Consider the following 25,074-nt stretch of genomic DNA (forward strand, 5'->3'; position numbering starts at 1 on the left):
TGTGCCGAGATGACCTGTAGGATCCGTTATTAAATGCACTTTGTCGGCCTCTTCATGCCAATCCTGTGCCATGCTGCGCTCTTCTTCAGCCCTCGCCCCTCCCCCGACCGCCAGGCCCCCGTGTGCCAGGACGCCAGGTTACCCAGAGTTCATCTGTCTGGCATGGGACACCATGGAATGCCCCCGGGCTGTCTCCTCACGCCTCTCTATGCCTCTGTCCCATCAAATTCATCCACTAATGAATTCAGTTTAGAAACGGGTCAACAAAAAACTCTGCAGGGTCGCTCATTCAGTTTGATGAAAGAAAATGTTCCGATCGGAGTATCAGAGTATCAGAGTACTGGAACAGGAACCTTAAAGTACTGGAACAGGAACCTTAAAATACTGGAACAGGAACCTTAAAGTACTGGAACAGGAACCTTAAAGTACTGGAACAGGAACCTGACAGCTCTCCTGCATTTGGATTTTAACGATGAAGAAATGAAAAGCAGGATTTACTCCGAGTATCAAACTTCTGGTTCTGGCACTGAAACTTTGAGTGACGGGAATTAAATAGTTAAAACGATCGCCTCAGTCGTTGAACTTACTCGGCCACTAAAGGTGTAAATACTTTCATCTAGCTTATCAGGTAGTTCCCTACCTCTGGAGCAGCCCCCCCCCTAAAGGTCACTGAATAAACGTGAGAGGTCGTGAGAAGATTAATGCGAGAGAGGAGAAGAGAAAACAACGTTGGACACGCAGATCTGTTTTGACTTCTCAGAGTTTGTTCTCATGTTTGCTTTTCAGTCAAACTCTGACGGGTGAAGTTATTAGAACCATGTGAGAAGTTTCAAGCTTTTTTTATTTATTGAGTTCTTTTGTGTTTTATTTTAAAAGACTCAGACACACACACACACACACACACACACACACACACACACACACACACACACACACACACACACACACACACACACACACAGGTGGTTAAAGAGTAACTTCAGCTGTGAGAGCGATGAATGTAAAAAGTCAAAACTGAAGCTCTGAAATGCCTCGAGTGGAACGACTAAAGTGAACTAGGAGTACTCAGTAAAGTGTTGAACTTCATGTTCTCTTCAAAACATTGAGCTCCGTCTGTTCCACTTTTCTTTCCCTCTCCTTCCGACTCTCTGCTCTCGGCCACACACACGCTCAGGCGATAGACCTTTTTCTAATTTACGCAGGAATTGCTCCACAAACTTTTATAGTTTTGGGCAGCTCCGGGATCATGATGTGGCCTGTTTTCTGTGAACGCACACCCAGACTGTCTCACTGTGAAGGCTCCAGCGCTCACATCAGGGCAAGATCAGCTAGTTTCAGTAGAGAGATATATATCACTTAGGTTTTTTTAAACGTTCCCTCTGTGGGTCAGAGCTGGTCGGAGAAAGACGGAGGATGGAGAGAAAAAGAGAGAGAGAGACAATAAACAAGGCGAGCTCGAGGAATGTGGAGGACGGAGGAGGGAGGGTGGGAATCATCTGATCTGACAGATTTCAGAAAGATGGAGCAGGCAGACACACACACACACACAAACGTTGAAGAAGTGTCTTCCTGCTCTTTATTCCATCTGTTCTTCCAGCTAATTCGTCCTCCTTTTCAGTCCTGTTTCTCAACACGAGCCTCCTCCCTTCATCACAGCCTCACCCTCTGACCCTGGCCAACCTTAGACACACACACACTGATGCACACACACACACACACACACAGACACACACACACACAACAAGTCTTGCGCAAGAATGAATTTACTGCACCTACCTTCAGGCTTTGTTTTGTGAAGGCACTGCAGGGCCACAGGCAGAGTGATGTCATTCTGTGTGTGTGTGTGTGTGTGTGGGTGCCGTCAGTGTGGGGGTTGTGGGGGCTCCTCCGGGCTAGTGGAGGCCGGGTGGTGTTTGAAAGGGGGCATTGTTCAGGAGGTCTCGCTCTGTTTGGATTCTCAGACCGAATGTTTGCGTGTTAAAGAATGCAGATCGCAGGAGATGGTGTGTGTGTGTGTATGGGGGGGGGGGGGGGGGGGTGCGTGGGTGGGGGCGTTCGGAGGTATTTCTCTGTCCAACTCTGACACCTCCACTCACATGCAGTCTGCTTCACCCTCCTTCACCTGAGCTCTTTATCTGTAATAGTAAATTCCTGGTCCTCCTCTTTGTTTGTTTGAAGCCTCTGAGATAAGAAGCAGCAGAGGCTTCCCCTCTCAGGGCTGCTGGGAATATTCACCAGCAGAGGATGTCAAGTTGTTCTGCAAAGCAACGCACGTCCTAAACGTTTAGGTTTGAGCGCCGACGGCTTTTATTATCAAGCCATCGAAGGCTTACATTCAGTCAGTGTGACATAAAGAACTTTCATTAGGAAGTTCAGCTCCACTGTGGTTGTTACAATACCAGAGTTTAAAACTTCACAATATAACAGGCGGAGAAACAGGATGACTGATTGGATCCCTGCTGGTTGTCAGGGTCAGTGGCGGTTCTAGACCACCTTTACTGAGGGGGCCAGTTGTTTTGTCAGAGGGGAACATTAAACCCAGGTGAAAAATAGGCAAAGATGATCGCTTTAAAAAAAATAAATATATATCATGCCAAATAATAGCACACATCATTAAATACCACAACATCAAATATCATGGGACAGTTGAGACCTCGAGTCAAATACTGTGTACATGTGTTATTAGGGGGGCTCTTCCTTTTGGAGGGGTGGCCACAGGGGGGTCCAAGCTCAGTGTCACAGAGGCACTGGCCCCTGTTGGCCCCTGCCTAGAACCGCCCATGATCAGGGTTTTAACACAAGGAGACGTTTGTTGTTCAGCTCATGAACCTGCATCCTAAAACAAATCTCTCCCTCCCTCCCCACAGAGCGCTCTCCTCACCGGCCCATCCTGCAGGCCGGCCTCCCCGCCAACACCAGCGTGCACGTCGGCGAGGACGCCCGCTTCGTCTGCAAAGTGTACAGCGACGCACAACCTCACATCCAGTGGCTGAAACACATCACTCAGAACGGCAGCCGCTACGGCCCCGATGGACACCCCTATGTCCGAGTCTTAAAGGTAAAATGACCGCACCTCCTTCTCCGGGGAGGAGTTTCTTCTTGGTGTTTTTTTTTTCAGGTGTTTTGGATGAAAACATGAAGGAGTTAACCGTTACATCTCTTATCGAGTGAAACGTGTTTCCAGGCTGCAGCTGTCCATGAATCCTGCTTTCTCGCCATCGTAGATCCACATCCAGCAGTCACAGTCGTGACGTCTGATTGAGTCTGCTTTAAATGTTCATATCTGAAGAGTGTGTGTTTGTGTGTGTGTGTGTGTGTGTGTGTGTGTGTGTGTGTGTGTGTGTGCAGCGTTCAGGCATTAACAGCTCCGATGTGGAGATGCTCACGCTCACCAACGTGACGGAGGAAGACGCTGGAGAGTATATCTGTAAAGTCTCCAATTATATAGGCGAGGCCAACCAGTCGGGCTGGCTCACTGTCATCCCAGGTAACCCCGAGACCCCTGACCCCACCTCCCCTCCCCCCGCCCCCCCGCTGTGGTTTCCTGGGCTCTGTCCCCGCCCTGCTGTGGTGTGGTGGTCCTGCTGGTGGTCTCTTGGTGGTCTTAGGGTTCACAGACCTTCTCCCCCCCTGACCTTTAACCCTTTGTGTTTCAGCTCCCTCCCTGTGCTGCTCAGACGGCTGCAGACATGGAAGCACGAGCCCGCCCTGCGCTCATACACTCCCCCCTGACACGGCGAGCCTCTCCTCTTCTTCTTCTTCTGTGGTGGCTGTGTCAGGCGGTGTATGCAGCTGCAGCGCCGTGCTCTCCATGCTCTCTGTGTTTGTGCATGTGTTCACGCCAACGTGCAGAGGTTGTGTTGGTGTCGGGGACCTTCTTATTTGGTGTTTTGGTTCTGTTTTTCATGTTTTGGTGGTGTACTGGGTTCTGTCTGTGTCTGTCTTCTCATCCATGGAAACTCCCAGCATCCTTTGCCCTAGAAGGAACCTCGACGATGGACGGCATCCAGCTCCTCTTTTATTCCTCTCTTGGTGTTTTGGGTCTCATTTTTTCTCTTCCTCTCTCTGTCCCCCCCCCCCCCCCCCAACTTCCTCTGTGACTCCCCGTCTGCTCTGATCTTCACCCCCTCCTCCTCCTCTTCCTCCTCTCCCCAGACTGCAGGTGTTAACACTACAGATAAGGAGATAGAAGTTCTCTACTTGCCCAATGTAACTTTTGAGGATGCTGGGGAGTATACGTGCTTGGCGGGTAATTCTATTGGGATCTCCTTTCACACTGCTTGGTTGACGGTGCTTCCAGGTATACACACTCTAAACTCTCCTTTCTTTGACTCTCTGACTTTTCTCAACTCTTTGGACTTCGACTTTGAATGACCTCTGTGGACGTCAGGTCCTCCCCTCTGAGTCTGAGACACACAGATATATGATGTCGATGGTTAACATTCAGGATGGTGTAACATAAGAGCAGAGTTAAACATTCAAAGATCTGAGCTGTTGAAAGCTCCGAGCAGATAACAAGCTCGTTTTTCAGACGAGAGGCGGAAATGAAGCTGCAGCTGGAGTGTGTCCAGACTCCTGAAGGAGGGGAGGGGTTTGTCGTCCGTCTTCTTTTACATCTCCCTCTTCTATCAGTGCCACATCATGGCTCTGCTTCTGCATGTCTAATTTCAGCGTTGAAACGTTTCTCTACTCCTTTCCTGGCTCTGATAATCGGCGTCTTTGAAGATCCTCATTTCTGCTTGAAATAAAGGTCGAAAGTTAGAGCTCAACACTCGGAAACGTTGGCTTGACTTTCTCGATTATCAGAGCCAAACGTCTTCACTGCTGCACGACGACACACTCATGTTTGTGAATGTTTCTCCATTTGTGATGTCGTTCTTCAAAGGGTTGAATCCTCATTTAGTCGCTGTATGTCTGGCCTGTCATTACTCAAACCAAACGATCACTGCAGAGATATCTCTGTGAGCCGACTCTTCAAAGAATCAAGAAGCTGTATCAATGAGATACTTGGTGTCAGAGAGGGTTCTGGTTTCTGTTCGTATTTGCTTAGGCTCAAAAGAGTTGTGTAAAGAGCAAAAGGAACGCAGGAAGTCTAGACTAGAATGTCTTCATCTCTTATGTGAATAACCGCTGGCTACCCTGAAAGCAGGAAATAAGGCCATCACTCCAAGAGGCTGTATCACGTCACAGCTCTGAGATTGACTCCAGGGTAAAAAATGAATTTTAAAAGTCATGTTGATGTAAACGCAAGCAGACATTAGAAGAGATCATTGAGTGTCTGCAGCAATATGAACTGTGCTAACCACAGGACACTTTTTTTTTCTGTAAACAAATCAAGCCAAAGATCACAGGGGAAAACTCCTCTGAGGGTGATATGTTACATTTATGACCCTGGATGAGTTCCCTCTGCACTGACGGCGCCTTTGAGGCTGCTGTCTGTGCGCGCGCTGTGGTTCCTGGACCTGCAGATACGAGGCCGACTGGAGAAAAGTTCCTCCACCTCCAGCTGGATGACGGGCTGCACTAGAAGTTGTGGTCTGGAGCGTGCAGCATCACGGAGCAGAGTGTTTCTGTAGCACACACACATGCAGCCTGTTTCCATTACGGGCGCTTCAGGTCGTAGACGACCTTGCAGGACAGCGCTCTTCCTTGTTTGTAATCTGAAGTGAAGCCTTTTTTTTTCCCGCCCTGCGTGGGTGTGTTTGTGTTAGCACAGCAGGCAGACAGATGCAGGCCGCTCGAACTCGCCGAGATTTAAAGTCTGTGGAGACGTTTCAGCTCCGCTCAGGGCCGACTGATTCAAGAGAGGATGCATGAACATCTTCTGTTTCACATTCACACATGAGGAGTCGTCTGCAGCGACGCTTTCTGTCTCTCTGTGCCTGTGTGTGTGTGTGTGTGTGTGTGTGTGTGTGTGTGTGTCAGTGAGTTTCTGTCCGACCTGCGTCTCACTCCTCCCTCTCTACCCCACCTCAGCTCTGGAGAAACCCCTGGGCCCGCTCTCTCCAGACTACGTGGAGATTGCGATTTACTGCGCGGGCGTCTTCCTCATCGCCTGCATGGTCGGCATCGTGGTCGTGTGTCGCATGAGGAACACGGCGAAGAAACCTGACTTTGGGGGCCAACCGGCAGTCCACAAGCTGAGCAAACAGATCCCACTGCGCCGCCAGGTAACAGAAAGTAGATAAAGAGTTCTAATGGCATCTAACACCTGAGAGGAGTCAAACACAGACACACACCTGAGAGGAGACAAACACAGACACACACCTGAGAGGAGACAAACACAGACACACACCTGAGAGGAGACAAACACAGACACACACCTGAGAGGAGACAAACACAGACACACACCTGAGAGGAGACAAACACAGACACACACCTGAGAGGAGACAAACACAGACACACACCTGAGAGGAGACAAACACAGACACACACCTGAGAGGAGACAAACACAGACACACACCTGAGACGTTTCACACAGCAGCAGGCTGATGTTCAAATATCACAAAGTGTTGTGTAAGCTGCATGGCTGATAAATAAGAAGACTACAGCTGGTTTACTAAAGTCCACACAGCCTGATAGATTCTGTCTGCTGAACTTTAAACATCTTCACCCAGCCTTAAAGCGAATGTTCAGGCTGCTGTTTTATCTCTGTGAGAAGCTGATTGGTTTGTTACTAAGGTACAAAACGGGTTGAATATCAACCTGTGGAGAGCGTGATCCTGTGCGCAGGTAAGTCCGGCTGCATGGTTCACTCTGAAACTCTTTTTACTGTCACACTGTGATGTAACCTCGGACACAAAGACGGACGCCCCTGACGTCGTTAAGTTCTTAATAAAAAAAAAAACGATTGAAACACATTGGTCACCTTACACTCCTCTTTGATGCCTTGGAGCTCTCTCTGACCTTTGAGCCCAGACTGCGGTGATCAGCCAATCTCTCTCGTCCTATAGGTGTCGGCGGACTCGAGCTCGTCCATGAACTCTAGCACGCCGCTGGTACGCATCACGACGCGGCGGAGCTCTGCGCACGACGACCCAATCCCGGAGTACGACCTTCCAGAGGATCCACGCTGGGAGTTCTCTCGAGACAGGTAAAGCACATTGTTGTTTTCAGATTCTACTGCAGGAACAGGAGAACTTTGGGGATGCATTTGAGAACACTGGAGAACTGAAAGCATCAGAAACATGGCTTCACAAATTCAGTGCACTCCTTAGACGTCATGGACAACAACGATGACGATCTTGTGCAACATTTAGAAAAGACTAGAAGAGAATAGAATTACTTTATTGATCCCAAATTGTGTGGGAAATTGTGTTGTTACGGCAGCATGTTATCAGAGCAAATAAAACAATATAAGAATAGATACATAGTAAATAAGCACTTAAAATCTTAAAAAAATGAGAATAAGAAGAGATTTATACATTAAGGATTTAACTTAACATTCTTACTGGTTAAAAAAATGAAAAAAATGAAATACAACATTGATTCAGGCTTGTCAACTGAATGTAAAAATAGATGGAAGAGATGGAATCTCCCGGGACTAAACGTCCTGCTGCTCTCCACTGTAATGCAGATTTTTATTGAGTGATTTCTCTGATGTGTCATGTTTTTGATTGAAAATAGAAACGATAACTAAAGTGTCTTTTCTTAATGGTCTGTAAAATAATAATGCAAACAATCTAAAAAAAAATGTAGTAAATAAACTGAATTATAATTCAGCAGAAGAAGACAGAGATTCAGGTGAGACTATCCAGCAAAGGAGGTGATTATAAAAGATCTTTAGGAACGTCTCAGGAGGGGAAAGGCCGATGGTTTTATCGGTTCCAGCTAATGGAAATGAACACTAGAATGAGTCCAGGCTGAAAGTAGCAACACTGAGTGAGAACAATACTCCACGCTAAACTGACCCTTGATAGGGCGCCGGATAGCCTAGCGGTTATATCTTGGACTTGATGTATAGAGGCTATCCGGCCGTGGGTTTGAATCCAAGCTTGGCCCTCTGCTTCAGGTTGCCCCCCCCCCCCTCTCTCTCTCTCTGCCGAATGTTTCCTGTCTCTCTCCAGCTTCCTCTCCAATAAAGCAAAAGAACTTTTCAAACAGCCTGTTCATTAATGCTGCAGAAGAAGAAAACCCGACCTATTTCATTTCCTTCCTGATTGATGAAACCAGAAAGAATTAACATTTCAGCTCTACACTGAACCAAACTGGGACCAGTTGCCCTGAATGAGTTTAAAGAACGGAGCTGGAGAATCTTAAAAAGCAGAGAGTTCAGGGTTATACAGCAGGACCTTTAACCCTTTCTCCTCCATGCTAATGCATCTATCTTCATCTTACAGTCAAAGGTTCAAACACAACGAGGGTGTGTGTGTTTGTATCTGTGCTGCTAAACGACCTGATGACTGCACAGAGACTTAAAGTCTGACAGACGGCACCTGAAGATGACTAACTGAGAGTACAGGCTGTCTGAGATAGAGGCTCCTGATTCACACACACACACACACACACACACACACACACACACACACACACACACACACACACACACACACACACACACACACACACACACACACACACACACACACACACACACACACACACACACACACACACACACACACACACACACACACACACACACACACAGGCGCTCTCTGCTTCTGATGGAATGAAGCCGTGCTAATTATCGGTTAGCTCTCGCAGCTTTTATCTGCATGTTTCGGCCGAGGGGTGTTTGCTGGCGTTCATAGCGGAGGAATTATCACGGCTGAGGTTTCACTTAGTCACAGTGTGAGCCGCTTCAGGAGGATTTACAGAACAGCAGAGGTCAGACGGGTTTGATCCCATTGTAGGCCTCTGGGTTTAAAGAAAAGAAGAAATACAAACCAATCAAAACAGCGGCCTGTCTGTGTATAAAAGCTGGACGATGAATGTAACCATGGCTGATCACAGAGACAAACATGTGTGCAGTAATTCCAGCGTCTCTGGTGTGCAAACAGACCCGAGCTTTCTGCTGAGAACTCTGATTTTAATTGACGGACTCGCCACATAAGAAGTTTTGTGTGCTCTGAATAAATCCGTGTGTGCCGCTCTGTTTGCCTCTTTCTTCCTCTCCTGTCGCCCCAGAGCCTGAGGGATCGTGTTGGGACGGCAGTGAGCTGAGGAATGCTAACGTTAGCGCTTTGCGAGAGGAGGAAAAATAACATTGATTATGTGCGGCTGGACGCACAGAATGGTTGCCATTGAGTGTGGAGAGTGTGTGGACAGAAGGGGGATTGTGTTACAGCGGCAGGGCGCCGGCCTCGGGCGCTTGGCTTTGCAGCGCGCTCTGAGTGTTTACATAGCCAGTACACAGAGCCTGAGGGGCGGGGCTTCACCTGTCAATCAAATGAAACAGGCATGTGGGTCAGACGAATGCAGAGGTGGGACTCACTGTTGTTGAAGGTAAAGGTGTCAAAATGTTTGATTATTTTATGAAGCCTCCTTTTTAAAATTATACCATCTGTTAATTTAATGTTTGAGAGGCTCAAAAAGGATCGAAACTCTAAAAAAAACAAAAAAAAACGACATTTACTTCCTCAGAGAGGTGTGTAAGAGGAGAATGAACAAATCCAAAATGGCAGACAAACTCCTTCACACTGATTTGCACAAAAACATTTGCAGAAATTTAAAATGTTTCTGTGACGTTAAGACAGCGTGCAGGAGTTTAGTTTACTTGCAATCTTTGATCATTGGAAACAATAAATGAGCAGATATTTGGGGCTTGGTACTTTCATTTTTGTTGCCGTGGAAATGAAACAGATATCATTTACTAGACTCATACCCAGGTTTGAAATCCCTGCATAGAGACGACACGTGTTACAGTCCACGTCTGTGTTTATCTCGTCTCCTGATCGATCGGTGAGATGAAGTGTGATGAAGCAGCTGTGTGACATGTTGTGCAATAAAGTCAAACTTTCATTTCAATGAGTCGGACACCTGTTTGTCTGCTCCGATCCAGCAGTGCATCACTCACGGGCTGATGAGTGCGTGCTGAGCTCAGCCCTGTGTAATGACTTGCAGGGAGTGTATACTGGAACATGCCAGAGCAGGGTAAACAGTTTAGAGAGGAGAGTCTCTCCCCGGGTTTATCAGGCGATTATCACCGCCATGTCGGCTCTCTACCTACTGGCCTGGCACAGGCTGCAGTCACCGCGCCAATGAAGCTCTCTCTCACACACACACACACACACACACACACACACACACTCACACAGACACACAGACACACAGACACACACACACACACACACACACACACACACACACACACACACACACACACACACTCACACAGACACAGACACGATGTGATGAAACAGAGTGGTGTAGTAAAAAAACACACTCAGGGTGAGGCTGGGAAACTGGCTCTGTGCCTGGTTTCATTCTCTCTGTCTCTCTCTCTCTCTCTCCCTCTCTCTCTCTTTCCCTCTCTCTCTCTTTCCCTCACTCTCTCTCTCCCTCTCTCTCTCTTTCTCTCTCTCTCTCTCTCTCTGTCTCTCTATATCTCTCTGTCTCATTCCCTCTCTCTCTCGCTGTCTCTCTCTCTCTCTCTCTCTCTCTCTCTCTCTCTCTCACTCTCTCTCTCGAGTTTTTAGCTGCTTTCACACGTTCATTGCATCCTGAAAGTGTCAGGACGTTACCCAGAAGATGACGTGAACACAAATGTGTCTAAATGAAGTTGTTAGTCTCCTGCGGTGTTCAACATGTGTGTGGGCGGGGCTTCTATCTGATGGTTGTAGTTTGTGTTTCAGCATCCTAACGTCCTCTGTGTCTCTGCAGGTTGACTCTGGGTAAACCTCTGGGTGAGGGCTGCTTCGGGCAGGTAGTGATGGCGGAGGCTCTGGGCATCGATAAGGACAAACCCAAGGAGGCTGTGACCGTCGCCGTCAAGATGCTGAAAGGTGAGTTCGTCTCGCGGTTAAATGAATATCAGAGCATCGGTATAATGAGATGCTTCATTATTTCTGGTGGGCAACATGAGAACGTTTTGTGTAGCCGCTCTGAGAGTTCAGAGGAGATGTGAGGAGGAGCCTGAGGCCGTCATTATGGCTCCTTATTGGTGACTGCTGACTGACGAGGGGGGGAAGGCTGTGTGTAGGTAAGGGTGAGGGGCGGTCACATACCTGACCTCAGAGCAGCAGCTGGCTGGAGCTTCGTCACAAAGAGGAGAGTCAAAGCTGAGGGGGGAGTCGGGGGGGTGGGGTGTGGGGGTGGTGGGTCAGATCAGGTACAGCAACAGGCAAGTGGATCAACATAGGAAACAGAAATATGGAGTTTTTATTTTCACCTTAAAGTAACAAATCCAAACTGTTTTTTTATACAGGTCATGCAGCTCTGTCTGGTTTCTATTGGCTCAATCCTGTCCATGAAAAGAGTCTTAACCCCCCCCCGCTCTGAAAGAATCCCTCTGTGGTCTGTTTGGAGTAGTTTTATCTGCCTGTCAGCCAAATGTAATAAAGAGAACCTGAAACTTCCTGTGTTCACAGACGACGCCACGGAGAAGGACCTTTCTGACCTGGTGTCAGAGATGGAGATGATGAAGATGATCGGAAAACACAAGAACATCATCAATCTGCTGGGGGCGTGCACGCAAGAAGGTGAGAGAGGGCGAGGAGAGCGACTTCACTGCCTCAAAGAATCAGAACATACAGATGTTCCTTCAGACGATCTTCTTAGTTTGTTGGTGAAGTTTTCTGTTTTATTGTGAAGGAGGAAGCTGAACTGTGATTCAAAAGATGGACCGGATGTTTCGGAACATATTAAACTCATCAATCGTCCCGGGAAACATTTCAGATCGAGCAGGAAGCTTTTTAATGACACAGGAAGTGATTTGATTAAAGTCAAAGAGTCGATAAATCTGAGAAAAGACTGGTAGAAACTCTCCTTTCTTAAAGCTCGTCATCACAGTTAGTAAGGCTTTAAACGATATTTAAAGTCTAAACCTTCAAAATAAGAGCCTCTACTTTCTTAAGTTTCGTTCCTCTGAAAGAGAATCGTTCATGTCCGACCTCTGGAGGTAATGTGTGTGTTGTTTCTCCGCTGCAGGACCGCTCTATGTGATCGTGGAGTACGCCTCCAAAGGAAACCTGAGGGAGTACCTGCGCGCCCGCCGGCCGCCCGGCATGGAGTACTCGTACGACATCGCCCGAGTGTCTGACGAACAGCTGACCTTCAAAGACCTGGTGTCCTGCACCTATCAGGTGGCCCGAGGGATGGAGTACTTAGCGTCCCAGAAGGTGAGAGGAGGACACACACACCAACACAAAATATCACCAAATATCCTGTTTTCACACACACACACACACACACACACACACACACACACACACACACACACACACACACACACACACACACACACACACTTCTCTCTGCCAGCACACATGCTGGATCCAGGACCGTTTATGTGGAAAGCTTGCATGTGTGTCACTGTGGGAATGTTGTCTCCCTAAAAAACACACCCCCCTCCCCCTCCCCCCCTCTCATCATTGTCCCTCGTCCCACCACAAAGCCCCTCTGTGTGGGAGAGGGTGAGGGTTTCACAGTGGGGGGACGGCCATGTTGGCCAACGCAGCCTCATGCTCCCTCTCACTGCTGGAATGTGACAGATCACACACACACACACACACACGGAGACATCTCTGACCATGTATGTGTTAAAGTATGAGAGGAATGCGAGCGTATGCAGACATGTCGGAGCTCTCGGTCATCATGGCGTCACGTCGAGCGGCCTGTTCCTGCACAATCACATCCACCACAGACACCTGAACACGGCTCCACGTGAAGCTTACACCTGTTTCACTCCTGATGTTTTTATGGATGAGCTAACTCTCCTCTTCTTCTTCTTCTTCTTCTTCTTCTTCTTCACTTTTTTCCACTCGTTGACCCCTCCCCCCTTCTTTCTCAGTGCATTCACAGAGACCTGGCGGCCCGGAACGTTCTGGTCACAGAGAGCAACGTGATGAAGATCGCTGACTTCGGCCTGGCCAGAGACGTCCACAACATCGACTACTACAAGAAGACGACCAATGTGAGTCCTCCACCTTCCCCGTGCACCACACACACACAGAGATGTTTGTGAGCCTAGCCGTGTGAGATCGCTCCTCCGTTCTCTCTTTTCTTCTCGCTCCTCGTCTCTCGGATTCTCTCTCCGAGCTGGTGTGTTGGCAGAAGCTGCAGGTTCCCAGGCCGACTCTGAATGTGGAGCTTCTGGAGGCTCTGCTTGTTTATCCCTCAGCCTCTTGTTCCTTTAGTTCCATGGACTCTTTTACAATTAGCCTGCAAAGAGAAACAGAGAGGGAGGGGGGGAGGGGCTTAAACTGAATTGACATCTCCACAGCGGGCTGGTTCTTTCTTTCCCACCACAGAGCAGCATCCCCTCTTCCTCATTCAGTATGCGTGGATGGATCTTCATCGCTTGCACAATCCCTCTGACAGTGACAACAACACTAAGTGATGACGCTGATGATGATGATGATTAGGAGCATGACAGCTGTGAGGGAGATGATCGGTTACGTTTAGGAGATAGAAAGTTGTTGTTGTTCTGAACGTGTTTATTAGGCCGGACCCCTCTGGTCACTTCCTGTCTGTACCTGTGATCAGACTGGAAGCTGTTTGTTTGCACTTCCTGTCATTGTTTCCTCCTCTTCAGATAATGACATAAATAACTTGAGTTTGAGAAAACAACTAAAAGTGAGTCTGATGTCGGGGTGGGGGAGGGGGGGGGGGGGCGTTCCTGATGACATATCGACTTTAGAGATTAAATGGAACTCACCATAAGGACGCATGTTACGAAATCAGCTCTGTCTCCTTCTCACCTTCTCAGTTTTTTGTAAATCTGTTCAACCTTAAAAATTAGTTTCCAAAACTTCCAGGATTAAAATTCAAAAAATAAAGCCATGTCTTGTTTTTCTGAGAAGCGCTAACGAGGCTGTGAGCTGTTAACGAGGAACAACACTGGATCTATAAAACGTCTTCAAATCATGTGAGACAGACAAGCTGACCAAGGGTTTGTGGGAGAGCTGGATCAATCCATCAGTGTACCAGAGTCAGATATAAACCTGGTGCAGTCTGATCCAGGACGTCCTCTCTGTGTTTAGTATCTCAGAGTGACTGAAGAGATCAGTCTTATCATCCTTCAATCTCCCAGATATTGACCTTGTTTCTCCGTCAGCTCTGCAGAGATAAACTCTCCTCTTTATCTGTGACCCTGTTTATCAGCTCTGCTTCTTTAACAATGTAAATGTTCCTCTGGGAGAATCCTCCACACACACACACACACACACACACACACACACACACACACACACACACACACACACACACACACACACACACACACACACACACATACACTGCAGGACCAGTCCGATCTCCCCGCAGAGAATCAAACACGTTTTTATCAGGACAGGGAAAGAAATCAAAGAGAGGGCTGTGTGTAAATGTTTGACCTTTGACCTCTCAACTGAGCATGTGTATGTGTGTGTCCTCAGGGTCGACTCCCGGTGAAATGGATGGCTCCAGAGGCTCTGTTCGATCGGGTCTACACACACCAGAGTGACGTGTAAGTACAAAACAAACTGTGTCACACACACACACACACACTCTCCCATGTCGGCCAGCACCGCAAGATTTCACAGGCTGTTTCTGTGATGGTTGCGGCCTTGATGCCTAATTTGGTGGCTGCTTTTTAAGTCATGCAGGTTCCAATATTTTGAGGCTCGATGTTGAGTTTGGCGACTTCCTGGAGGAGGTGATACACACCGCTTCTGTGCTGTTTGGAGGACTCGTGTTACACCCAGCTGTCAGGTTCAGGGGCTTGTTTTTCAGGAGTGTGTGAGGTGTTTTGGTGCAGCGCTGGTAAGTGTGTGTGTGTGTGTGTGTGTGTGTGTGTGTGTGTGTGTGTGTGTGTGTGTGTGTGTGTGTGTGTGTGTGTGTGTGTGTGTGTGTGTGTGTGTGTGTGTGTGTGTGTGTGTGTGTGTGTGTGTGTATGCAGAGGGTGTGTCCAGCTCTGGCCGGTTTGTGGCAGAAGTGAGGATTTCACGCTAGACTTGGAGCCAATGCCGTGTTACTAATCTGAGCGGCTTCAAAGGGCCTGGAAGGAGCCCGCCATCACCTCCTCCCCCCTCAGACTCACCCCTCACTCCCCCCGGCCCGGCCTGGAAGTCTCCCCTCCTTTTGGGCCTTTTGCACGTCTGAACATCAAAAAGCTGTGCTCCTCTTCCTCCTGACCCGGCTCCTCTCTGTCCCCTCTTCTCTCCGGTTCTCATTCTGAAACATGTGGCTCATCATTTTAGAGCCGTTCCTCAATCAATACACCCCCCCCTCCCCCCCCCCCTCCGCTCGCCGTTCTCCCTTTCATTCATCTGGTGTGTGAGCTGCTGACCCGTCTCTGTCTCTCTTTTTTTTAATCTCGCAGAGTTCTGGTTCTAAAAACAGAACAAAGGAAGAGCGTCTCTGTTTCTGTGTTTGAGGCTCACACGATCTGACAGCAGTGTTTGAAGTTTTGCTCCAGACGGAGAGTGTGTGTGGCGATTAGATAAATGCTCGCACACTGACCCCCGGGAGAGGAGATCCTGTGTGTGTGTGTGGGGGTGTGGTAGTCATACAGAAATCTCTATTTACAGATTCTACATTCTGTTTGTTCATTTGTGGTCTGAGCTGTCTTGACCAATCACGTAGCAGCAGGCGTTGGTGCGTGTGCAGGAGATTTATCCGCGCTAATGACACACCAGCTCTCATCAGCGGCGCTCTAACGATGAGTTATTGATCTGCAAAACAGATCAAACATTTACACTGGAGTTAACAATCACCATAACACTGTGGGACAAAAACCAATGCTTAGATTACCTGACTTCCCTGAATGCATCAGAAGTGATCGATCTGACCTCCGTTTAAAAAACATTTTAAAAGTTCCCTTCTTCTCGTCTTGAGGACAAAGCGTCTCATCATGTTGTTATTCCTCTGAACTTCAGACCCGTTAATGTGAGACCAGGTATAAAGCTTCTTCAGGTTCGTACCGCTGCAGTGAGTCAGCGTGGAGTCGCTTCTCTTCTTCTGTTGATCTGAGAGTCAGCGGGCGCTCCTCTAGGATGACCACGTCCATGTTGCAGACGTAAACGCTGCACAGAGAAGAAGTCGTTTAACAGTAACCTCTGACTTCACAGAGAAACTTTTGGTGCATTCCCTCTACCTCGGCAGTCAGATGTCCGAGCAGGGGATGGCGTCACACCTGAGTTGACCGCGTTCCATTAACGGGTTGGCAACAACAATGGACGCCTCCAGGAGTACCTTTGTTTTGTTAGCTGTCAGGCGATAACAACACAATACGAGATAGTTTGAGTCCGGAAGTAACATGACAACATCGACACAGAGTCGTTCATAGAGCGTTCCCCATGACGTGACAGGCGGGCAACTCGCAATTTCTGACTTCCGAGATCAAATAGGAATGCACTTTTGAGTCTGATGATGCCTTAGAGGGATAAATTCTTACAGCATCACACTGAACACAGAAGTAGTTCAGTGACGGACTTGGACCGTCTGTGTGTGTGTGTGCACATAAATAACAAGTGTACTGTACACATGATGTCCTTCATATCCCCGCCAGCAGCACCAGTCAATAACCTGGGGGGGGGGTGGGGGTCTCGGTATGACGTATCCTCTGTGGTCTGTCAGCTCTCTGCTAATTATGTTTCATCACTCACTTTTAGTAATTGGCTTTTTCACAGAGAGTGTGAAGGGAAGGTTGGGTTGTAGAGGAGGTGTTTGTGTGTGTGTGTGTGTGTGTGTGTGTGTGTGTGTGTGTGTGTGTGTGTGTGTGTGTGTGTGTGTGTGTGTGTGTGTGTGTGTGTGTGTGTGTGTGTGTGTGTGTGTGTGTGTGTGTCTGTTGGGGGGTGTAGAGGATTGGGGGAGGGGGGCGATCCATACATGACATCAGATTAAATGAATACATGAATTCCAATGGAACTTGCTGCGTGTTGTTCTGACAGACGGGCTCAGGATTAAGTAAGAGAGGGGCTCTCCCCCCCCCCCCCCCCCCCCACACACCACACCACGTTCAGGAGCCTCTGCTGATGCATGTACAAGTATTGACTTGTTTTCCAGCATTTATATTCATGTTTCTTTCAGTCGATATCGTGAGCGAACGGCTGAGCGGAGATGTGCGTGTAATGAGATACAAACAAGACTCTGAAATATGAACCTGCAGATACAGACTCTTTAATCTGATTGGTTCATTTATTAAAGTAAAGCAACCATAGCTCGAATACAGAAGAATGTAAGGAAGTGTGCTTACTTCATCCCCAGTGTCCATTCCTCCCCCAAAACGACTGAAGGTCAGTTAAAGTGACCCGCAGCGTGTTGGTCTGCGTGTGGGCGTTTGGGGAGTCAGGGTTGGTTGAAGGTTGACAAGCGTCTGCAGCACGATGGCGATCACTGAGAGACGAGACAAAGTGTGTCAACATGAGGACAGATTCATCTCAGTGATAGAGCTGCTGTGTAAACAGACGGACGAGCTGATAAACCTGCGCCCTGCCCGTGTGTGTTCACTGACCTGCTCGGACCACTGACACACACACACACACACACACACACACACACACACACACACACACACACACACACACACACACACACACACACAGGCTTTGTGCAGCATGCTGAATGATCAACATTCAGTGATATCAACCTGCAGCAGGACGGAGATGGAAATCTGTGGCGTGAGACTTAGCGAGGCACTCGGATGAGGAAGTAGTTAATCGTTAATAGTCGTTAACCATCTCTCGACCCCCCCCCCCCCTCCTCTGTGTGCTGTGGGTGGTCCTCTGTTTGTTTTGGTGTGGTGTGACGGGACAATGCCCGCCTGTGTGAGCGGTCAGCGGGCACAAAAGGCGTCATTGAGATGAGGGCAGAGTGGCACAGAGAGCGGCTTCGCACCACGAGCCACCGGACGGCAGAAAGAAGGCATTGACGCCAGGCGGGAACACTGGGCGAGCTGTGTCACAGTTTGGCAGAGTGACTGCATGTAAACGATCTGTACTGGTCAAAGGACAGTGACACTGATGGACCAGCGGCCTCTCAACACTGCTTACACACCCACTGATTTATTATCCATACATTAACGGCCATCTTTGTTTCTGTGTCCGCAGCTGGTCGTTTGGGGTGCTGATGTGGGAGATCTTCACCCTGGGGGGGTCCCCGTACCCCGGCATTCCTGTTGAGGAGCTCTTCAAGCTGCTCAAAGAGGGACATCGTATGGACAAGCCTGGCAACTGCACCAACGAGCTGTAAGAGCCTTACTATTACACACACACACACACACACACACACACACACACACACACACACACACACACACACACACACACACACACACACACACACACACACACACAGCAGCTCTGACAGCCAGCCTCCATCAGATCCATGACTCTGTGGCTCTGCGGCCCGTGTTTGGCCCCTACACAGCTGTGAGCGGCTGCTATCAGTGTCCTCATTCACAGAGAGTCAGAGGACAATGAGCGGCTCTGCTGCGCTGTCACACTGAGAGCGACAACAAGGCAGAGACAATGGCTGTGCATCAAACACACACATGATGTTCAGATACAGACTGAAGTGTTGCTTTCAGATTCTGATGAGGACTCAAATGTGGCATCTGCAGGCGTGACATTAATGCTCCAATCCAACAGCATAACCAGTAATAAGCCCTCCAAAGAAACAGATTCTTTCAAATTATCAAGTGACAAAAACAGGTTAAACGTTAATGCATGGCACAGGTATCAGAGGAGTTGTAGAATCAAGCCTCACGTCTTGGTACCAGAAACAGAATCAAAACGTTTCCATTATAAAAACCTTTTTAAACACTGGGAGGGATGATTGTGTTCAGGGCAGAACTAATCTCTCTGAGCTCCGACTGAAACAAACTATCAGTGTCAGAGGACACGTTTTGATTTGACTTTGCTTTGGAGACTCCGGAGTCCAGGGGCAGAAATCATGTCTGCTGCAAAGTGGAAGACAAAAGAGACGAGAAGAGCAGCCAGTCTGAGTTCAGGCAGAGAAACAACCCGTCCTCCAACTCCAGATTAAACTTGTTTGTATCTTCTTGCTCGCAGGTACATGATGATGAAGGACTGCTGGCACGCCATCTCGTCCCATAGACCCACCTTCAAGCAGCTCGTCGAGGACCTGGATCGGATCCTCACCCTCAACACCAACGAGGTGAGAGCAGCGCTTTGTTTCTTCCTGGTCAGAAGTCGTGCTGAACTCGTGCTGATTTCCCGGCAGAGAGGAGGCGTTTTAAGAGAATAAAAGAGAATAATACGTTACATTCCTCCACACAGAAACACGTCTCTCAGTCCAAAGTGAATCACGCTCTCGGTGCACGCAGGGTTCAGCTGCTGAAAGCTTTAGGAGCATTAGGAGCCACGTTGCTAACTCCAGGTCTAAATGGTGACTCAAAAAACGTCCGGATGATTCGATCCAGGCCCAACATGGCCGCCATGGCCCTGTGAAGCTGCCCAATCATCACGTCCGTGCTCGCCCTGTATAACAGCCTGCATTTCTTTCCATCCCCCTTCCTGTCTCTTGTGATATCTGCATGCCGGCCTGAAGAGAGGCCGTCGATGGAAAGCTGTCAGGACTCGTCTGCTGTGGAGTTGAAACTTCATGAATTTATGCCAAAAAGGCCAACTTTTAGTTTGAACTTTTGAAATGTAATAAAGCGTCTTTTTCTTTAATTTTTCCTCCTCCCTCTCCCTCTCTCCCTCTCTCTCTCTCTCTCTCTCTCCCTCTCCCCCTCTCTCTCTCTCTCTCTCTCTCTCTCCCTCTCTCCCTCTCTCTCTCTCTCCCTGTCTCTCTCTCTCTCTCTTTGCCCTAAACCGCTGGCAGATGTGGAGGTCTTTAGTAATGTGAGCCTGCTCGTGTTGAGCTGGGAAAATGGAAGCCAGCGCTCATTTTCTAGAAAACCCCAAGAGCTCTTCCTCCTCACAACTCGACCCAAACACCGCCATGAAAGACGAGCAGGAGGGGGGGAGGGGGAGGGGGAGGGGTAGGGGGGAGGACGAGCCTCAGCGACATGAAAAGAGCAGAATAACTTCCCAACACTGGGCCCAGGCAGAAATTAATCACAGGATTTCTGCAGGTTTTCATCTTCCTTCATCTTGGTTCTGTTTTGGAAAGGGGGGTGTTCGGTTCTGCCAGCTTCTTTATTTTTTCCAGCCGTCTCTCAGCGTCGATGTCGAGTGTTTCAGTGTCACACATCTCATGTGTTTGGACTGAAAGGAGGGTGAACATGACGGGGTGCAGTGGGTGCCACTTTTCTGACCAACTTCTCTGACTACATGTTCACCAGAACTCCCCGACCTCATGAACACTTGAAGTTGGACTGAAAAGTAACCAGGTCAACGTTCTGCCTCCAGCCTCTGCTGGCAGTCCAACCTTCGATTTGTTCCTGCAGATATTTTCAGACAGTATCCTGAAGCTGAAGATTGTTTTTCCTGTCCTGTTTCATAAATCCGTCTTAGGTTTAGATAAATATCACATGCAGGTGATCTCCTCTCTGGAAAGCCCCGCTCCTTGTTGACAGACTTCCCGCGCGATGTGTACGTTCAGTGTTTCTTATTGTAACTCGATCCTGTATCTGAGTCTTCATTTCTCCCTGCTCTGTGTCTGCAGGAGTACCTGGACCTGTGCGCCCCGGCAGAGCAGTATTCCCCCAGCTTCCCCGACACCCGCAGCTCCTGCTCCTCCGGCGACGACTCAGTGTTTTCCCACGACCCGTTACCGGACGAGCCCTGCCTCCCCAAGTACCAGCACATCAACGGGAACGTCAAAACATGAGGCCACACCCCTCTTTTTCCCCCAACCCCAGCTCCTCCTGCCCCAGGGTTACCCCCATAACACACAGCACAGAATCCCTCTCCTCCTGCCTCCCCCATCACCCCCCTCTGGCTCCTGGTGGACTAATGGACCTGAAGTGGGGGCTGGGCCGGTGGCAGCGCTGCTGTCGCACACTCTCACTGCCACACACACACACACATACACACTCACCTGAGGTCTTAAAGGAGAGGACAGGGACCATGTTTGTACTCCTCCTCCTCCTCAGCAGACGTTTTCATGTTTGTACTCGGAGGTTTTGTTTCACAATCGGCGACTTGTTTGGCGGTCTCATTCCAGCGGCTGGCATTCCAAGACTGTTTTCCTGCTCCTGGAGGAATGTATGGACCTACGTGAACTGCTAAAAAAACGAGGGATCAGAAGAGAAGGAAAACGGACAGAGAGACTAAAGTGGAACTAACAAAGAGAGGAGAGGAAGGAGAGCTCATATAGAAACGTGTCTCCTCTTTTATTTTGTCATATTGATGCATTTCTTTTTCTGTCTCTTGATTCGACGATTATCGTGGAGAGAAATAAATACACAGTCAAATGTATAGCGCTGGGTATATTTGTAAATATATTCAAAAATGTATAAATATATATATTATATATTTACAATGAATTATTTTTTGTATGGAAATAACCCCGCCCTCTTACAGGCAGGTACGCTAACAGGTTGTGTCCTAGATTTCTCTGCACACACACACACACACACACACACACACACACACACACACACACACACACACACAGAAACACACACACATTTATAAACACACAGACACACAGAAACACACACATATGTATAAACACACACACAGACACACACACACAGAAACACACACACATGTATAAACACACACAGACACAGACACACACAGACAGACACACACACATAGACACACAGAAACACACACACGTATAAACACACACAGACACACATGGATACACACACGGATACACACACACATACACACATACACAAACACACACGGATACACACGTATAACCACACACACACACATACACACAAACCTGTCTTACTGGGATGCAGTAACAGGTGAGTTTCGGCTTTCAGGGACTGAGGTAGCATGTTAATTTATTGACTTATGTTTTTATGAGATGAATCAGAATAAAATGGCGGAAACATTAACGACATTAATGAAGCTGATCAAACGTTTAAATAATCCGTTACGTTTATGGTCATTTAAAATAAATCTTTTTTTTAGAGGGTTTCTGAAAGATGCAGGTTTTCTAAGTTTGATATATGAATGTGAATATTAAGTTAAATTTAAAAAGTGTACATTTTATAGTCAGCTAATCCCTTTTCGTACGTAGAAGTCGGCGCCATTTTCTATCGGGATGTTTAACGATTTGGTAGATTTGCTTCATAGGAAGATTTCTGGATATTTATATTCAAGGACAGAAGAGATTTATTTTACTAGCATCCACTCCCTCACTTAGACTCTAGATTCCAAATTGACTCGACAGAATTGAAAGCTGAAAACAAAGTATTATTAATCATTCAAGTGTTTTATGTCTTTTTCTACTGGACCAACTTTATGATGATGTTCTTTTTGCGAGTGTTCACAACACTTTTGCAAAATAAATGATGGAAAAACATGTCCTCGTCCTCGTCTCATATTTCTTCTGGGGGTTGAAGCTGCAGGATTTGATAAGGGTTGTAAAGATCATTGAACTAAACATTCCTTCGAGCTATTTCGTACGTGATGTGGGTGGAGACTGTTAAACTGTCAGAGCTAGAAAGTATTCCGCTGGTTTGCTTTGATTCTTGTGTGAGGAGGGGGTTTCCATGACATCTGTAGATCATTTAGAAGAGTTGGACAAAACTAGAGGAGCACAAACATTTCTGTATTTTCCATTTCTGTATTAAGCAGAGATTTATGAAAAGCTGCAGCATTCGGCACAAACACAGTAAATGTGATGAGGTCAGGGCGCCGGTAGCATAGTGGTTAGTGCACACGCCCCATGTGCGAAGGCTATAGTCCTCTAAGCGGGCAGCCTAGATTAAAATCTGACCTCTTGCTCCCTGATACTCTGACTCTATCCACCGTCCTGTCTCAAAAATAAAGGCCCAAAAATAAACCTTTAAAAGTGAGATAAGGTCAGACACTGAGTTTGTTCAAAGAGGCAGTAGCAACCTGCAGTGTTGATGAATGAAGCCGATGCTGAATTGTAAAATCCTGCAGTTCCCCGAGTGTCCACTAGAGGCTGGCTGCAGAAGCACAGGCAGTCACATACACACCCATTCTAAAAAGCCTGTTTTTACAGCACAGATTAACATGTTTACAGCCTGGTTCAAAAAAACAAATAGGTCTGATTAGCTCATGTCTCGATCGACACACACTGTACGGGGGGGTGAATGTTTTGATGACTCATCAGTTTTGATTTGATGAAGGATAAGAGTTATTCACAATAAGGCGTGTAGCTGACATGATTGACAGGTGGACACGGTGTAACGGTTTGTCAGGAGTCTTAAAACCCGCCTCAGCTCCAGCTCTCAGCCTGTCGTTAGGTTGACTGAAAGTTTGACTGAGACAGCATTTCCAGCATGGAGACCGCCATCGATGGGACTCCAGCGCCCCCTGCAGGAACAGACGGGTCACATCACTCAGGCTTCGTCAATATTTCCCGTGAAGGATTTGTCTGTGTGGTCGGAGTAATTTTGATGAATAAACAGAGACTATTATCGTTGTGCATCTCAATCAGAGACTCTGATCAGACTGTGTCAGAATAATCTGACCTGTGATCAACTGATTGATTTATCAGAGCACATTTAATTTAACAGAGTGAGTTAATTGATCTGATCTGATTTGATTTAAGTTAATCACAGTTGATATATTAGAGAGTGATTGATAAAGACAGACAGGCATGTGGGGGTATTAAGTGATGGAGGTTGCTGCTCTCAGTGGATGAAGACAAAGCAAGCCAAGATGTATTTATATCATTTGTAATTAGAAACATGTGCAATCATTTCTAGCCGTTCTAGCAGCTCTGAGTTTATAGCAGTAACCTCCAGCGCTGAGAAATGAAGCCAAAACCAAGGTTCCAAAAAGTGCAGTTCCTCCAGTGTCCACTAGAGTCTGTCTCCTGCAGTGAGTCAGTCTCCATAGAGCCCCATGTTAAAATGTCCAACTTTACAGCTGCAGTTCCTCCAGTGTCCACTAGAGTCTGTCTCCTGCAGTGAGTCAGTCTCCATAGAGCCCCATGTTAAAATGTCCAACTTTACAGCTGCAGTTCCTCCAGTGTCCACTAGAGTCTGTCTCCTGCAGTGAGTCAGTCCCCATAGAGCCAGCATTGACATTGATTCATTCGATGAAGGTGCGGATTTCTATACTTCCATCACCAGGGCTCGTCTTGAAGAGCTCAATGGAGACCTGTTAGGTGGAACACTTCAACCTGTTGAGAAAGCCCTGAGAGATGCCAAGATAGATAAGTCCAAGATTCATGACATTATTCTGGTGGGTGGCTCAACCCGCCTACCTTCTCTGGTCCAAACAAATCCAGAGCATTCAGGAGCAGAATCTAAAGTTAGAAGGAGGACATACTGGCTGCTGCATAGTTGTCAGAAAAGCCAGCACTTCAACATAGTATGTTTCCTTAATGTCTGATCATATAGTAAGGTACCTTTATCATTTCACTCACTACACATCTCACTGATTGGACCTTTAACCTCTGGGCCGTGCTTGTGCTGTTGGAGCCTTTTGGAAATTTGCTCATGTAAATATCAGACTAATAATCTGTCTCTCTCTGTGAGCTTTATTGGACTAACAGACCGTCCAAGAAGTCTGATCTCCAATTTTTACAACCAGTCACATTAATCTATTGACTAATTAGCATTGAAAAACACAGAAATCATCAAAATAAGAACAACTGTAACACAAAAAAAAATGCTTTTTAACATACCTCTGTCTCTTCTGTTACAGGTTTGAACCTGATCTGTATGAACACACACATATAAACACACACAAACACACACACAGACACACACTATAAGGACGTGTCCCCTCACGCCTCTGGAACCTTTAAAGGGGATTGGAGGGAAAGTCAGACAACATTTGTGTTTTTCCATAGAATGAGGAGGAAGAAAGCAGCCAGGGGATTGGAGGGGGATTGGAAAGAAAGAGTGACAGGATA

The 25,074-nt window shown here is 47.6% G+C and overlaps 1 protein-coding gene across 7 annotated transcripts in view; it reads left to right on the forward strand.

Annotated features, from left to right (window-relative positions):
- fgfr2 (fibroblast growth factor receptor 2) overlaps positions 1 to 22,539 on the forward strand; it is a 43,873-nt gene extending 21,334 nt beyond the window's left edge. For 4 of the 7 annotated variants that reach the window (XM_020638264.3, XM_029278116.2, XM_020638265.3 and 1 more), the window contains 12 exons: positions 2,868 to 3,058; positions 4,156 to 4,300; positions 5,977 to 6,176; positions 6,954 to 7,093; positions 10,825 to 10,946; positions 11,532 to 11,642; positions 12,091 to 12,281; positions 12,953 to 13,075; positions 14,538 to 14,608; positions 18,192 to 18,329; positions 19,155 to 19,260; positions 20,716 to 22,539. In XM_020638264.3, coding sequence (XP_020493920.1) covers positions 2,868 to 3,058; positions 4,156 to 4,300; positions 5,977 to 6,176; positions 6,954 to 7,093; positions 10,825 to 10,946; positions 11,532 to 11,642; positions 12,091 to 12,281; positions 12,953 to 13,075; positions 14,538 to 14,608; positions 18,192 to 18,329; positions 19,155 to 19,260; positions 20,716 to 20,880 — 1,703 coding nt within the window. In that variant the 3' untranslated portion in view covers positions 20,881 to 22,539. Of the gene's footprint in view, positions 1 to 2,867; positions 3,059 to 3,348; positions 3,488 to 4,155; positions 4,301 to 5,976; positions 6,177 to 6,953; positions 7,094 to 10,824; positions 10,947 to 11,531; positions 11,643 to 12,090; positions 12,282 to 12,952; positions 13,076 to 14,537; positions 14,609 to 18,191; positions 18,330 to 19,154; positions 19,261 to 20,715 lie in introns of all 7 variants that reach the window. The other 3 variants (XM_020638267.3, XM_065959736.1, XM_020638266.3) reach the window with 3 other exon arrangements.
- The last annotated feature ends 2,535 nt before the right edge of the window (positions 22,540 to 25,074 follow it).

The sequence above is a fragment of the Labrus bergylta genome, chromosome 10 (genome assembly GCF_963930695.1).
Source record: "Labrus bergylta chromosome 10, fLabBer1.1, whole genome shotgun sequence".
NCBI lineage: Eukaryota > Metazoa > Chordata > Actinopteri > Labriformes > Labridae > Labrus > Labrus bergylta.